The sequence below is a fragment of the Mesocricetus auratus genome, unplaced genomic scaffold, assembly GCF_017639785.1.
Source record: "Mesocricetus auratus isolate SY011 unplaced genomic scaffold, BCM_Maur_2.0 Super-Scaffold_100019, whole genome shotgun sequence".
Lineage (NCBI taxonomy): Eukaryota > Metazoa > Chordata > Mammalia > Rodentia > Cricetidae > Mesocricetus > Mesocricetus auratus.
This window is the reverse complement of record NW_024429200.1, coordinates 9,520,121-9,534,686: the sequence shown is the minus strand read 5'-3', so window position 1 is coordinate 9,534,686 and position 14,566 is coordinate 9,520,121. Positions and strand designations below refer to the sequence as shown.

Sequence of the window (14,566 nt, the reverse complement as noted above, 5' to 3'; positions counted from 1 at the left end):
GATGAGGACAGCGACCATATTATCTGGAAGAGGTGTGACTACCATGTTGAACGGCCAAACATGGGAAGTCCCAGTGCTGGACTCTGATGTTACACTTATTGTTGGCATGCGGATCTGGGCTATGCAGTACAGCACTGGTCACCCTTGTCTTTACCGAGCTCTCCAAGGGGCTGGATGGAGAAAGGAAGGAGCAGGGTGTGAGGGGAGCCAGGCAGGAAAGGGCTGCTCCAGCTGGACTGTGAAGGACAGTACGTCTCTGCCTATCTAACAAGAGCTGGGTATTCTGGTCCAATGTGGCACTCGTGTGACCTCATGAATCCATAAGTATGAATGAGTAGGTTATGGTGAAAGGCTTGAGGGGCTTTGGCGATCAGAAGATTCCCACAAGATCCAAGAGGTTGAACCATGCATGGTGTGTGAGCTTGAGCTAAAGACTGTGGGTTGGGGAAAGGTAAAGGGGTAAGGCCGGTCTTACAGCAAGGCGAATAGAGACCTACAAAAGATGGCTACTTTTCTTCCAGACAGGAACATGAAGGGTGAGTAAGGCAGGCAGGGGACAGGGCACAGACCACAGGAGTGCTCAGGACATGGGCCAGAAGCACTTGGAGCTGCTGATGGAAGATGGGGACAGTGTGTACACACATCAGAGTAGAGAAGACATCACCTGCAGCTGACCCGGAAGGAGACTCCGCCTCCAAGAGAGCGCCTAGTCAGATGCTATACAGAGGGGTAAACCACCTCAGCAGTTTCAGCCTTGGCTCTTGTAGCATTGTCTACAGGTAGACTCACACATGCATAAGTGTAGATACACACACACACATACACACACACACACACACACACACACACACACACACACACGGGGTGGCAGGGAGGGGTGGCGAGACAGACATACATACAGACCGACAGACCAATAAAGACAGAGGTAGAGAAGCAGAGGGGTGGGTAGGGAGGCATAGCATTATAGCTCGTTTCATCATTTATTCTAGTCAGGGGATCCTTCATACACCGTGACAGCCCAGAGCCCAGCTCTCCTGTCTGTGGTCACTCACAGGTGTTCTTGTCCCAGGAGACTTCCAACGGGCTGGTGCTGACTGGCAAAGTGAGATGCATCAGGAAAGCCAGAGCCCAGAGGCCACACTTGCCAACAGGTACCACACACAGAACCCACGGGAGGCTGGAAGAGGAGCAAGAGTCTCTTGTGCACACCTGTGAGCAGGTGAGGCCCTGTCAGCCTTGGCAAAGGCCATGACTCTCCATACTCACTACCCTGAGGATCTGGGACAGGGACCACAAGCAACTGGGAAATCCATGAGAGGGTAGTGGGTACGGAGCGAGTGCTAATGGGGATTGGACACCTGGCCTGGTACTACAGGCCTGTAACCCTGGCTACTCATGAAAATTACACATTCAAAAGTGCTTGGGCAACAGAGCAAGTTGCAGGTCAACCCGGGCAACTTAGTGGAGAACTCAGTCTCAGAATAAAAAGTGAAAAGAGGTCTTGGAATATAGCTCAGTGGTGGAGTGTTGGTCTAGCATGCACACTATCCTATGTTCAGTGCCCAGACTTTTGAAAAACCACAAGAAAGAGTAAGAAAACTGATCCAAGTGTGTGTGTGTGTGTGTGTGTGTGTGTGTGTGTGTGTGTGTGTGTGGGGGTGACCATCTGAAACTTTTTATATATAAAGGAGACACCATGACAAGTTCTCAAGTAGAAAATTACTGAACTATGAAAGTTAGTGCTTAAGGGAAGTAATTTCAAAAATAGAAATGCAACATAGGTCTTGTAAATTTTGAAGTGCCCTGCCCTGGCTAGTCACAGGAGAGGCAAAGGGGATCCTAGCCACAGCTCAGGGGAGTTGAGTCCAGGGTCTTGTGTGTTGGGCAAGCACTATCCCGGGTCTTGTGTGTGTTGGGCAAGCACTATCCCATTGACTGAGCTACATCCACAGCTCTCATTTTCATTTCATACTCTGAGTCAAGGTCTAACCTGGGCATGCCAGCTTTGAACTTGGGATCCTCCTGCTTCAGCCTCCTCCATAGCTGGAATGACAAGGCTGCACCACCAACTCAAGCTCCGGTGGCTATTCTCTGACAGTCTGGCTCCAGACCACGTGGTGGGTCCAAACAGAATTAAACAGGCAGGTGGCGGCTATGAGGAGGGACGAAGGTGACCCCGGCATTCATATGCATGTATCAAGAGAAAATTGCAGGCTGAGACCTCTCTCACCACTGCTCTGCCCACAGACCTATGCCCTGCTCCAGGCACCAGGGACAGAGGACAGACTCACTCGCAATCCAATTTGTTATACTTCTACCTTCCAAGGAGAGAAGTGAGGGCGATAAAAAAAAAGAAGAAGAAGAAATCCCATTATCTTTATCTGTCCTTCCCATCACCCGGCAGAAAAAATGCAAACGGGGAGAGACAGCAGCCACGAACTCTTTGTATTTCACCCAGAAGAGGGTGTATCTTTTATAGCATGCAGGGATTTCTTATTAGAAAAAAAATCCTTTCGGAATGACTTCAGTAGCAAGACAGAGGTGGGTGGCAGAGTTCTGGGGGCTATTGACAGAGCATTGGCTTAAACCAGAGGAACCTCTGCAGGTCACAGACAGTCCCAGAGGCAGAAGAAAGGCCTGTGGATGAGACTAGGGAGAAAAATGGGCCTTCTCTCCACATCCCTGTGGTGAGACATGGACCTAAGCACTGCGCCTCTCTGAACTACCGATTCCCCGCTTGTGCTAGGAAGTTAAGGTAAACATTTTTATTCCCTTTGGGGAGTAGGAGATATGAAGAAGCATTCCTTATCTCAGAAAGGCAGTGATGGGCTTCTCCTAGTCTCCTAGCCACCACTCCTGGCAGCTAGCTTACTTACAACAGGTGAGCTCTGAGGATGGACGGAGAGTTGAGATGCACCCCTGTTCAAGTACTCCAGGGTGAGCCATGGCTGTGAACTGATGGGCTCAGCTCATACATTCAGAGTGGAGTGCCATCCGGACACTGTGCCTTGAGAATCCCACACTCCTAAAACCTGTGTATGTGACTATCTTTCCTTCCATACACCCCAGCAGTCTGTAATCCAGGCAGACCCTTTCTGTACTGTGGTGCTGAATTTTAGGTGTTAACTTGGCAGGGCCTAGGTACCAGGACACTTGGCAAAGCATTATTCAGTCTATTTGTGCAGGTATGAGTACATAAGATTAACATTGAAATCCAGGGATTTGAAGTAAATCAACTACTTTCCAGAATGTGGGTGGGTTTCATGCAATCGGTTTAAGGTCTGCAGAGAGCCAAAGGCTGCCCATCCATGAGCCAAAGGAAATTCTGTATGCAGATGGGCATAAACTGTTCCCTGGGCCTCCAGCCTTCCAGTGCATCCTGCAGAGTTTTGACTCGTCTACCTCCAAAATGATATGGTCAATTCTGTACAAGATGTCCCCACACACACAGAGAGAGAGAGAGAGAGAGAGAGAGAGAGAGAGAGAGAGAGAGAGAGAGAGAGAGAGAGAGAGAGAGAGGGAGGGAGAGAAAGAGAGAGAAATAGACAGACAGACAGAGAGTTATGCCCTGAGTTATACCCAAATAAGCACGCCCTAAGAGGACCATGTAAGTAAAAATAAAAATGCATCCTAACTTACCCCAGCTTAAACACTAGAGCACTTACAGACCCCACAGTTGGGCCAAGTTACCTGAACAAAGCCTGCTTTTTCTAATGTGGTGAAGATCTGTACAGGGTAGGGCACACTACTAGAGGTGTGCAATAAAACAATGAATGAGTATGGGCCATACCACTATACAGGTGGGATGTTGGCTCTGTTTCCTTCAGATCCTGCCAATCACCACTGCATACATAGCTACTTTAACATCTGGGTCGGGACAAGGCTCATGTAGAGATGAAAGGAATGCTGGGAAACCTCCCATCCCAGCAACCATGAGTAGATGTGCTGGGGACAGCAGCAGCAGGCTGGACCACTGGGGAGATGAAAATACAGTTCATGCCAGGGAGGGGTGGGCTGGGTATGGATTTCTTTAGGATGACAGTAGACGTGTTAGAAGGCTTTCTTGCTTCAGTTGAGTCTGGGACAGGGGCTGGTCATCTGGGGAGAGGAGGCAGCTAGTGCTTCACCATGGAAACAAGAGGCTCAAGGAGATGAAGTAGAGAGTGTTGTGCTATCTTGCCTCAGCCCAGGGCTGATAAGGTCTCACCCCATCTGTGTGCCAGGGGCACAGTTGCCTTTGACATAGACTGGTTTATGGTAACAATGACATCCTTTTTTTTATATATATATACTCGATTTAAGCTTTCAAAGCACTTTCATTTCCATGGACAACTTACCTCACCTCCCTCTCCCCACAAGGCCAGGCATGGAAATGACTTTTGGGTGTCTGAGAAGGCTTCAGTTTCCATGCTTTACAACCTAGTTTTGGTCTGAAGAAAACCAGAGTTTGGGAACTGCTCCTTTAATTAAAAATAAAAAGGAACCCTGGGAAAAAGAACACACAGCGGGGCTAGGAGAGAGGTCCTTGGGAAAACTCAGCAAGACAGTGAGGCCTAAGTTTACACTGGTTTATGGATCCCTGCTATAGCTGTCTTGCTACAGGGTAGTGTGATTCCTCTTAGGGTAATTTCAAGAGCACCAAAGTGGGAGAGAGAATCTGTTCTGGCACTTGAGCATGGGTTACCAGGGAGTTCTGCAATACTGGAGACCTGTTCACTCAGAGGGAGGTGGCCTTTCCAGGGCCTCTGCAACCTGTTGGTTGAGAGCACAGCCACCCTCTGGCAGGCCCTGGGATTAAGCATCCCTCCTAATGGAGAGAAGGAAATGATTTCTTTGGGTGCTCTAGCTTCTATTCAAGATGGCCCCTGACTGGCTGTGGGACACTCTACACTTCTTCACTGAAGACATACTTGGTGGGTTTGCATCCTCTGATCTCTGAGGGAAGCAATTCTCCAAAACTAGCCAGCAGTTTTCTCCTCTCCCATATTCAGGATGGGAAATCTTTAGGAAAAGAAGATTGGTCATAAACAGCAGCCACTAGCCCTGACACATGGTCTCTCTAGGACAGCCAGCAGGCACAGGAGGTACACACTTCCTCTTTTAGGAGTGTGATACAAAATGCTGGTCCCACCCTTCCTGAATTCCATCAGGGCTGAAGCTCACACAACCGCCCACTGACTTTCAACGTAGCAGAGAAGCTATCTCCCAGCGGCAACTGAGCCCTACGTCTTCAAGTGCAGTAGGCTACTGCTTGACTCCTAATGAAGCCACCCTATTCTCAAGCACAGTACACATGCTCAGTGGTCCCTTTGCCTTCCAGCACCCATGCTCTCCACCAGCTCTTCCCAGACCCCCACTTATTTCACAGACACTAACAATGAGGAGATTTGGGTGGCCCCACCTTGGGCTCATAGATGAAACAACAAAACAAATGTTGGTGTTAACTGGTTATCCCACCCAAGCCATTAGAGAGTACTCTGCAATGAGGGATTTGCATCAGAGCCTTCCATCCTGCAAGCCTTTCATTCCCCACTGGCTCTACAGCAGGGGCCTTTTCTCCATTAGTCCTTGGGGCCCCTCAGGGCAGCAGACATGGGGCAAATATGCATACAGAAGCCATACAAGCCCACCCCAGTTCTAAGGATTGGTGTCCCTGGGACACATGCATGGATGCACACCCACAACTGCCCTGGGGCATAGACTCCTGCATGTCCTAAGAGCAAGACACTTAGAGACACCTCCCAAGAAGAGGGGCATAGGGCCCTGCACACATCTAATCTTAAGTCTAGTGGGCCAAGACAGGGTTAAGAGGGGATACGGGACATTCAAGGAGATTAATGGAACTTCCTGATGCTCAGGATCTTTAGGTATCAGAATCTGGGGCGGTGGGGGGGTGGGAGGTGGCAGTCAGGGTAGGGAGGCTGAAAAAATCACCCTGGATTTGAGCAAAATCATAGATGCCCATCTGTCTTATTCGACTTAGCAGAAGCCAGCTTAGAGCCCAGATGGGTGCTCAGGGCTTCTGGGGGGGTCTTCCCACCCCCCATGTTTCCAGGACTCAACGCCATCCTCATAACCCCCCAGGATCCACAAACAGTCATAATCCAGTGTCCTTTGCAGAATCTTCCCACCTCCCATGGCCCAGACAGGCCACACAAATCTTTCAATGTATCCCTCCCGCTGAACTCTTACTATGAAGTAGTTGCTGTAATTATCTCTACCTCATAGGCAAAGGAAGAAGGCACAGACAGTGTAAGTACTTTGGACAAGGTTATACAGCAAGGACCTAGAGACATCAGGCCTTGCATCAGATACTACAACAATGCTGGAATTGCCCTTTTCCATCCTGGACTCTTCAGAGCCTCCTCCAGAGGATATCTCAGTATGACATTCTGCAGAACACTCAGGCAAAGTACAAATGGCCCTGGGTGGAATGCCCTTGTTTATACAGGCTATGCCATCTCTTCATGGCACATTGAAACACAGTGTCATCCTCCTCCACAGCGGGCCGTCACATCTCATTTTCCTCTATTCACTTTCTCCATCCTCCATGGCTGACCCAGATCCCCTGAGCTGTGAGTATTCAGCAAAAATTATAGGCACAGCACGGAGGGGAGGGAGAGCCAGGAGGGAACAAAGGCAGTGTCGAGACCTTGGCCACAGGGACCGGGAAGAGCAGACTTTGCCTTTACATCCCTTCATTTAGATATGACACCAGCAATGTTAGCCCTCCACCACTCACAGCACCACAGAGGCATTCCCTGCCAGGAAGGGCTGCCAACAGAGTACCTGCTGGCCTTTGCCCCCTCTTCTGTTTGACGATCATGGACCATCTCCCACCAATTCCAAAGGCAAACTCAGCCTGCCTCCCTCCACCCACTGCTCCTTCTCTGTTCTCTAAGCCCAGCTCCACTTACTGCTGACCCAAGAAGGTCTGAAGTCACCAAGGCCAGCCACAGGGATAGCCTTGGGGAAGCAGCCCTCTTACCCAGGTCCATGTCTGCAGCCTTGGGCCGGTGGGAGCATGGCACATTCTTGAAGATGGCATCCAGGATCTTCTCTTTGACCTGAGTGATGGTGTCACAGTTGAGGATCTTCACTGGGACCTCTGGGCTGTTGGCATTATCTGGGCTGACACAGCTCAGGACCTGAGGGGGGCAGGGAGAGGTCACATGGATGAGGACAGTGGCAAAGATTCCCAGAGCTCAGCAGCATCCTGGATCCTTCATGAATGACTGCTTTCCATGACTGACTAGAGACAGGATGTCACCATGCCTTCAACATCACTGCAGGAGTATAAGCTGTACCCATTAACTCCCTATCAGGATGAATGCTCTAATTTCCCAAAGGGAACAGTGTTCTGTGAAGAAAGTGATGGCGGGAGGGAGTCTGTAACAGAACAGATATAGAAGTATGCACACATGTACAGTCCCTCACTTGTATACCTAACATGCCTAGTCCTCACGAACTCCAAACTTCATGTGTCACTCTTTTTATTGTTCCTCTAAAACACAATCCTGTCTCCGTCTCTGTCTCTGACTCACACACACACACACATACACACACACACACACACGCGCGTGCATGCACTCATACACGCACGCACACACACTCGTATACACCCTCACACAAATGCTCCATACTAATGAGAAACTGGGCTCCTGTTTTAAAAGATTTAATAGCTTTGGTTTCGGGAAACGTTTCGGGCTGATTAGGAGCTGCTGGATCTATTAGAAACCCAGTGTATTCTTTAAGTATAAAAAGGTGCCCTTTAAAAACTGCAGCTTCGGGCCCCCCAAGAGGCCTCCATGACTGTGAACCTGGCTCTCTGGTCAGGTGACGAGGCCGCTGCTAGTGCAGGCCTCCAGTTCTCATTTCAGAGAGAGCAGAGAAACTGAAACCATCTGCTGTTTCCCTCCTCTAAGATGTTCAAAGCACCCACCGGCCATCCTCACAGGTGTTCTTTCTGTATTGCTGACATTTTGGGGCTCCCTGGGTGGACCTCAGTGGAGCAAGAACGGGGCTGTGGGGTACAGGAATGGTCAGGGGTGTATAAGAGCTAGGCCTGGGTACTGGGGGACTTGAGGCCAGATGTCTTGCAGCTCTGGGTTCCCAACTAGCCTTTTGTCCCCGGAGCCTGAGTGCTCTGTGTCCCTCTCCTTCTCAGAAGTTAAACACCCCACACCCCTCCCAGTAACCATTTCCCAATAGTCCCATCTGGCTTGCAGAGCCAGACTCCAGCCCTCCTCCTGCTCCATGTGGTGGTAATCAGAACCCTGGGCCTGGATTCCTGCCTCTCATTAGCAGCTAGACTGCTATGAGCACAAATGGGGAACATGCGTATTCCATTAAGAAGAAGGGAGGGAAAAACCCTAAATCTATAAAAATCATACTCTCACCTCCAAAATGTCCAGAACTGAAAATAAGGGAGGCCAGGCCTCCGAGCTGAACGTCTATGAGGGCCTTCTCCCAGACACTCCCTCCCTCTCTCCTAAGAACCTTCTGCTCCTCCTGCTCTGACCATTGTCCTTTGCTAAGTCAGTGATGGGCAGTTCAGCCTCCCCTAGGCAGCAATATAGCCTTGTCCGAACTATTTCCCCAGCAGGACCATGTAGCAGAGACTGGTACTTAAGGGTGACCTCTCATAGCATGCTTCAGGGCAGGCACCTATCTTCCAGAGAGAAAGCAGTAGCCCACAGAGGAAAGGGTCCCAGGCTCAGAAAAAAAATGTCTTCTGCTCCTGGCTCTTAACTGCTTCAGAACCATCCACCTGCTGCTGTCTCTGCAGGTTCCCAGAGAGGCTCTAGCCATCTGGTAGACTTCCAGGGAACACTTAGCATTCTATCAGGTTCCTGGGAAAGAATGCAGCCTTCAAGTAGGCTCCTGGGGGGGACATCTAGACAGCTAGTGAACTCCCAGGGGACATACGTCTAATACTCTGACAGGTAATCAGGTATTCGTCTTGTACCCTAGCTAGTTCCCAGATATCTAGAACTCAAGCAGGTAACCTGGCACACATCTAGTCTTCTAGGAAGCTCCCTGGCAGGTAACCAGGTGAGTGTCTAGCACTCCAGCAGGTTCCCTGGTATTGCAATGTAAATCCTGGAGCGCTCCCATGCTGTGCTAACTCAACTTCCATCAGGATAAGGTCACCAGCAGCAGAGTTCCCTGGCTCCCCCAGTCACTGCATGTGCCCTTTATATTTGGGCTGCCCAGCAGGATTGTCTGCTGCTCATCTGTCCTGGTGCAGGACCATTCTCTTGCATCACCACTGGGTGGAGTGTCCCCTTCACATGTAGGAGCACCCTTCCCCACAGCCTTGCCACCTCCAAGCAAAATAATCACCCATCCCCCTCCTTTTCTGCCTGTCTTTAGAGGTTTCCAACTTAATGATTTCTCCCCGTTCTCTGTAAGTCTGTCACCGGACATCAGCTGGGCACAATCTTTCGGCCCAGGCTCATGAAAATAACTGCTGCTGCAATTTGGGGACAGGGAATGATTGTGATCTCAACTCATTGTGTTGTAAGGGGATGGAGGAGGGTGGGACAGGAGACATTTAAAGGTTTTCCTCTCTCACTAAGAAATCCATTCAAGCCTCTACATTTGGAAGGGTGTGTTCCCTCTTCTCCATTTTAATTGCAGTCTCTGTCCTTCTTCTACGAGCTGGGAACTGAGAGGGAGCAGAAACTGCCCTCACATCACAGGCTGTGCCTTTGGGTTCTCAGGAAGTCAATCTATTGGGATTCCTGGAGCCCTTAAAAAGATGGGAACCGGAGAACCAGAATGGTTTTCCCGCAGGCAGGAATAGCTTTGTTCTGAGGAGAATCATCTTCCTACCTGGCCACAGGATCTGAGCGTGCCTACGTGATCATCGGCCCCTACCAGCGTGACCTCCACCCTCACCCCTACCTGGCCGTGCCTACTCAGTTCAGCCCCTGTCTGTCATCACACCCACACACCCGCTGAAGAGTGGCTGAGATACCGCTGAGCCTCTGGCTACCCTGGTGCCTAGGCCACAGGATGCAGAGGAAGGCACACAGGGGAGCACCTGCCTGGACCCTACAGCAGACAGAGTTGCAAAGGTCACTCGTTTGTCATGTTCACCATTCCTTCTTCAGGGCAGAGCTGCCCGAGTGCCAAAGCTGACCTACCAGAGCTGAGGGGAGCAGGGAGAGGGCTCACCAGGGTCTTGTATTCGATCTGCTGCCGGATGAGCTTGTCCTCACTCAGGGAGTAGCGGGCCTCTCCTGTGATGGCGTCGATGGGGCCCTTCTCCATCTGCTGCTTGATGGCACAGAACAGGGAGAAGAGGGGCTCCCCGGCGCACTCCTGCATGAGAGAAGATTCCTGCTATTAGAGTGCAGGGGTCAAAGGTATGCGGGGCCCACTCTGCTGGCTGGCCTTGCTTTCCTGGTCCTGCTTGTTTTTTGGCTCCCATTTCTTCTTCTGTGCTCTTCAGATTTGCGTGGGTTCCCACCTTGTGGACCCAGGCGACTCTGTTCCTTCCTGCACCTGTCCAGAACCTGTCCTCCCTCCCTCCCTCCCTCCCTCCCTCCCTCCCTTCCCCCTTTCTCCTATCCTCCCTTTCTCTTATCCTCCCTGCTCCTTCTCTCCCCCCAACCCCATCCTGCTTTCGTTGGGAACCAATCAAGAAGCAGAGATTGGTTCTCTGAAGTTCACGACTGGAAGCCCAGCAGCTTGGCTCCTCTGCTGCCCGGGCTCGTTCTCAGTTTTTCTATCTGCAGCAGCATGCTTTATGTGCCTGCCCTAGGACCCTTCATCAGCACCCGTAACCCTGGTGCTGGGGAAAAGGAGGTGCTTGGGATGGGGGGGAGGAAGCAGGGGACTCAAGGGTGACTTGCGTTCAGCTGAGATGGGAATTTAGCTTTAGGACCACATGGAGCCCCCTGAGCAGAACATTAAGCCCTCACTTGGGAGGAGCTAGGGAACTAGCCACGGGTCTGTCTTCAATTCAGTTTCCTGATGACAAAGGACTGTGTTTCATGTGGGCTGGGTGTTTCGGAGAGGAAGAACCGTAGTTGAGCTGGAAATGTGTCCTCGTCCCGTCCTACCTTGAGGAACTTGTAGAGGAGAAAAGTGAACCAATTGGTCAGCATCTTCTCAGCCACCGACTCTGTCCTGCCATGGTCACCGAGGGGATGGGGGAAAGAAGACAAACATGGCTGGTCAGAGGCCCTGAGCTGAGTAGATCGAGGAAGAACCCGCCACCATCTTGCTGATTACGGTGTCTGGCGACCTAATGTACAGGAGAACCTTGCAGCGTGCCAGGCCCCTGGGGCTGAGAACAGAGCTCTTTCTGAAAATCTGCCTTCTGGGCATGCATATGCTGCAGGCCGGTTTTTCCTTGTCTACAGAGGTGCACTTCACAGCAGTGGCAATGGTCTGCACCTAAGCTGTCCACTTGCTACTGGTCACATGTGCCTACTGAACACTTGAGATGTGGCCAGTGTGTCTGTCCGCTTCACTGAATTTAGATTTATGTCATTGCATATGACCGAAGATCTCCTGTTGGATAGTACAGCCTTAAAGTAACTTGGGGAGAGACTGATAAAGAAAATCAAAACAAAAGGCAGGGGGATCTAATTAGGCAGGGCATGGGAAGGATCGCATAGGAAGGTGATCAGGGTAGAGAGACAAGGTATTCCATATGGAGCCTGTTGCCTGGTCTAGACTCACTGCGTTGGCAGCATACAGAGGGGGACCATGGCTCATCCACAGATATGTTACCATTGTAGTATCTCAAAGGCTGCTGCATACTTTTAAGGAGAGTTTCTGCAATGGCAGGGACTACTGTTTGAATATAACTGGCATCTTTTAAGTCATGACTCAAGCCTACTTATTCTTTTCTTTTGTGAAAGAAGATGCCCCCGCACAGTGGTGGTACATGCCTCTAATCCCAGCACTTGGGAGGCAGAGGCAGGCGGATCTCTAAGTTCCAGGCCAGCCTGATCTACAATGTGAGTTTCAGATTAGTGAGGGTTACTCAGAGAAACCCTGCCTCGAACAAGCAAAAGAGAAAAAAGAAAGGAAGGAAGGAAGGAAGGAAGAGAAAGAAAGAAAGAAAGCGAGGAAGGAAGGAAGGAAGGAAGAAAGGAAGGAAGGAAGATTCCCTGGTTCCCTGGCAGTGTTACTGGTTTGAGCTGCACCCATTCAGGGTTTGAAACTTGTGCTGAGAGTATGGTCAATGCCAGAGACAAACTAGAGGGTCTAGACAGGTTTGGTGAACTTAAATACACAGTTGCTAAGAGAATACTGGTAACTGAGACCTCCAGGTGTCTGGACAGCTGCGGGTATTCAGTGAAGCCAGGGAAGAGACAGAGGAAGAATATTGGAGGTGGGGCAGGGAGGAGCCAGGGGCAAGAAGAACATAACGAAGCAGGGAGGGAACATGCCAGAGCATCCGGGGAGCACAGGCAGAAAACAAGGAGAGGAGACCGAGACCCCGAGCGAGACCATGAGACCATGCCAGGAAATTGTCAGTGGGAGTGCTGGCAGGCAGCGGCAACCCTAGAATTATGCCAGTGGGTGGCTGCATGGTGAAAGTAAAACAAAAATCAAGATTATCTACCTTGCCGTTTGCAGAGCTGTGGGATTCTCCTTGGCACCACAACCTTTTGCAGCTGTGCAGGCAAATGTGCACCAACCCCACCCCACCCCACCCCCCAAAAAAACTTAAGGCAAACGATTTGGAAAGCTAAGTCTATTTATCTGCAAGACAGGGCAAGCACTATTGAGGCCTGGAGTCTGACTCAGAGACGACAGGGTAGAGGTCAGGAAGAAGGATGGAGTGGTCTGGGCAGAGAGCTGGGTGTGGTGGTTTCTATGGTGCCTTCTAACTGCAGTGGTACCACGGCTGGGCATTGGAATAACAGCTGAGAAGAGAAATGGGCACCCATTTGAAGGGTGCCCATACAGAACAGGAGTCCTGTGTCTTCTAAGCAAGCCAAAAGCTCAGGGTAGGAATGATTGACACTTGTCTAGCCTTGTGGGTTTTAGAAGCACATGGTAGGAAGCACGTGTCATGGTTCAAACGAGATGCTCCCACAGGTTCATGTATTTGAATGCCGGGTCCTCCATTGGTGGTGACACTGTTGGGGGGATGCGAGGGCTCTTGGAACCTTTAAGAGGCGGGACCCTGCTGAAGGAAGAGGGCCACTGGCCACATAGCCACCATTACCTTCCTCACCGAGATGGACTTTATCTCCTCAAGCCATGAGCCCGAATAAACCACTCCCACTTAAACTTGCTTGTATCAGGTGTTTGGACACAGCGATGAGAGACCTAATAGCATCTAACTTTGTTCAGCAGGGAATCCGGAGCCTGTTAACAGGGGGTCAGGATGTGCTTGCTGGGCTGGACTGAGTCAGTTGTCCCCAAAGACTTTCACTTCCTGCTTCTCGAATTATAACACACAACCAAGTTACTTAGTTCCCTGTTAAACTGTAGATTCTCATCAGGTCTGGGAGGGGCCCAAATGACTTCCTTTCTATTGTCTTGTATGCTGCTCTTGTTGCTGGCCCATGGACAGCCTAAGGTCTTTTTCTATGTGTAGTCCTGGCCTAAATGAGGCCAGGTCATGGCCTAACTGATCTCTAACTCAGGACTACAGGAGACAATGACATCAGGGATCAGAAGGACAGGGGTATAATAGGAAGTGGATATGTGGTGAGCTAGGCTGTGGGCATGCAGGCAGTGGGTGGCACTGGCCTCCCACAGGTCAGTGTTTCACCCTTAGGAAGCATAGCTGATCCCTCTGCAGCCTGCCTGGTGTGCATGAAGGCCTCCAGGAGCCATACATGAGGGTTGGGCTGGGGTAGGAGTACTCTGACCCCTTTGGGCCACTGTAGGCCTCTCTCACCTCCTGAGCAGCAACTTGGGATGGTTCTTGCTCTCCAGGTTCTTATCAATGAGATCAGCCAGTAGTTGCTTCAGCACATCTGTGGCATACTCTAGCTTGCTCTGAAGTACCGTCATGATGAGAGAGGCCACGTTACCTCGGTCGCGCATGGAAAAGCTGCGCTGAGACTCAAGGGTGCGGATGAAAGACAACAGGAACACCTTGTTGTTGATGAGCTGGGCAAAGAGCTTCAGGCCTTTCTCCACACGCTCCTGCCGGTAGCCTGGGACCTGTAGGGAGATTTGGGGCCCTAACATGAGCTTCTGGGTGTCCCATTTACTGATTCACAAAATAGGCTCCCACTCTCTCTAGTCTAGGCACAGTTGATCTGGCTAACACTGTCAAGGCCTTCTCAGGAGTCAGGCATGCGGCCTAGTATATTTTTAACCTTCATCACAGCCCACAACGTAGGGAAGTAGCTGCAGTTTTGAGACACAGCCACTAATCCCAGAAGAGTTAGCCACAGTTCCTAAGAAGTAGCCATGAGATTTGAACTCACCTGTGCTAGACTCTAGATGCTCTTCCCTGATGGTGATGCCTATGACCTAGACTATCTCCTAACTCTATGGAGCTCTGAAAGCCCAGAACTGCTGTGGTTTGTAACCTGCCTGAGGGATTACCAGGCCTGGTCTCCCAGCTAACCTAACA

At 50.6% G+C, this 14,566-nt stretch overlaps 1 protein-coding gene across 2 annotated transcripts in view; it reads right to left on the bottom strand.

Annotated features, from left to right (window-relative positions):
* Plxna4 (plexin A4) overlaps nucleotides 1–14,566 on the bottom strand; it is a 438,703-nt gene that overhangs the window by 26,961 nt on the left and 397,176 nt on the right. For both annotated transcript variants that reach the window (XM_040728755.1, XM_040728754.1), the window contains exons 22-25: nucleotides 13,880–14,148; nucleotides 11,073–11,139; nucleotides 10,183–10,329; nucleotides 6,989–7,148 (exon numbers count right to left, since the gene is read on the bottom strand). In XM_040728755.1, coding sequence (XP_040584689.1) covers nucleotides 6,989–7,148; nucleotides 10,183–10,329; nucleotides 11,073–11,139; nucleotides 13,880–14,148 — 643 coding nt within the window. The remainder of the gene's footprint in view (nucleotides 1–6,988; nucleotides 7,149–10,182; nucleotides 10,330–11,072; nucleotides 11,140–13,879; nucleotides 14,149–14,566) is intronic.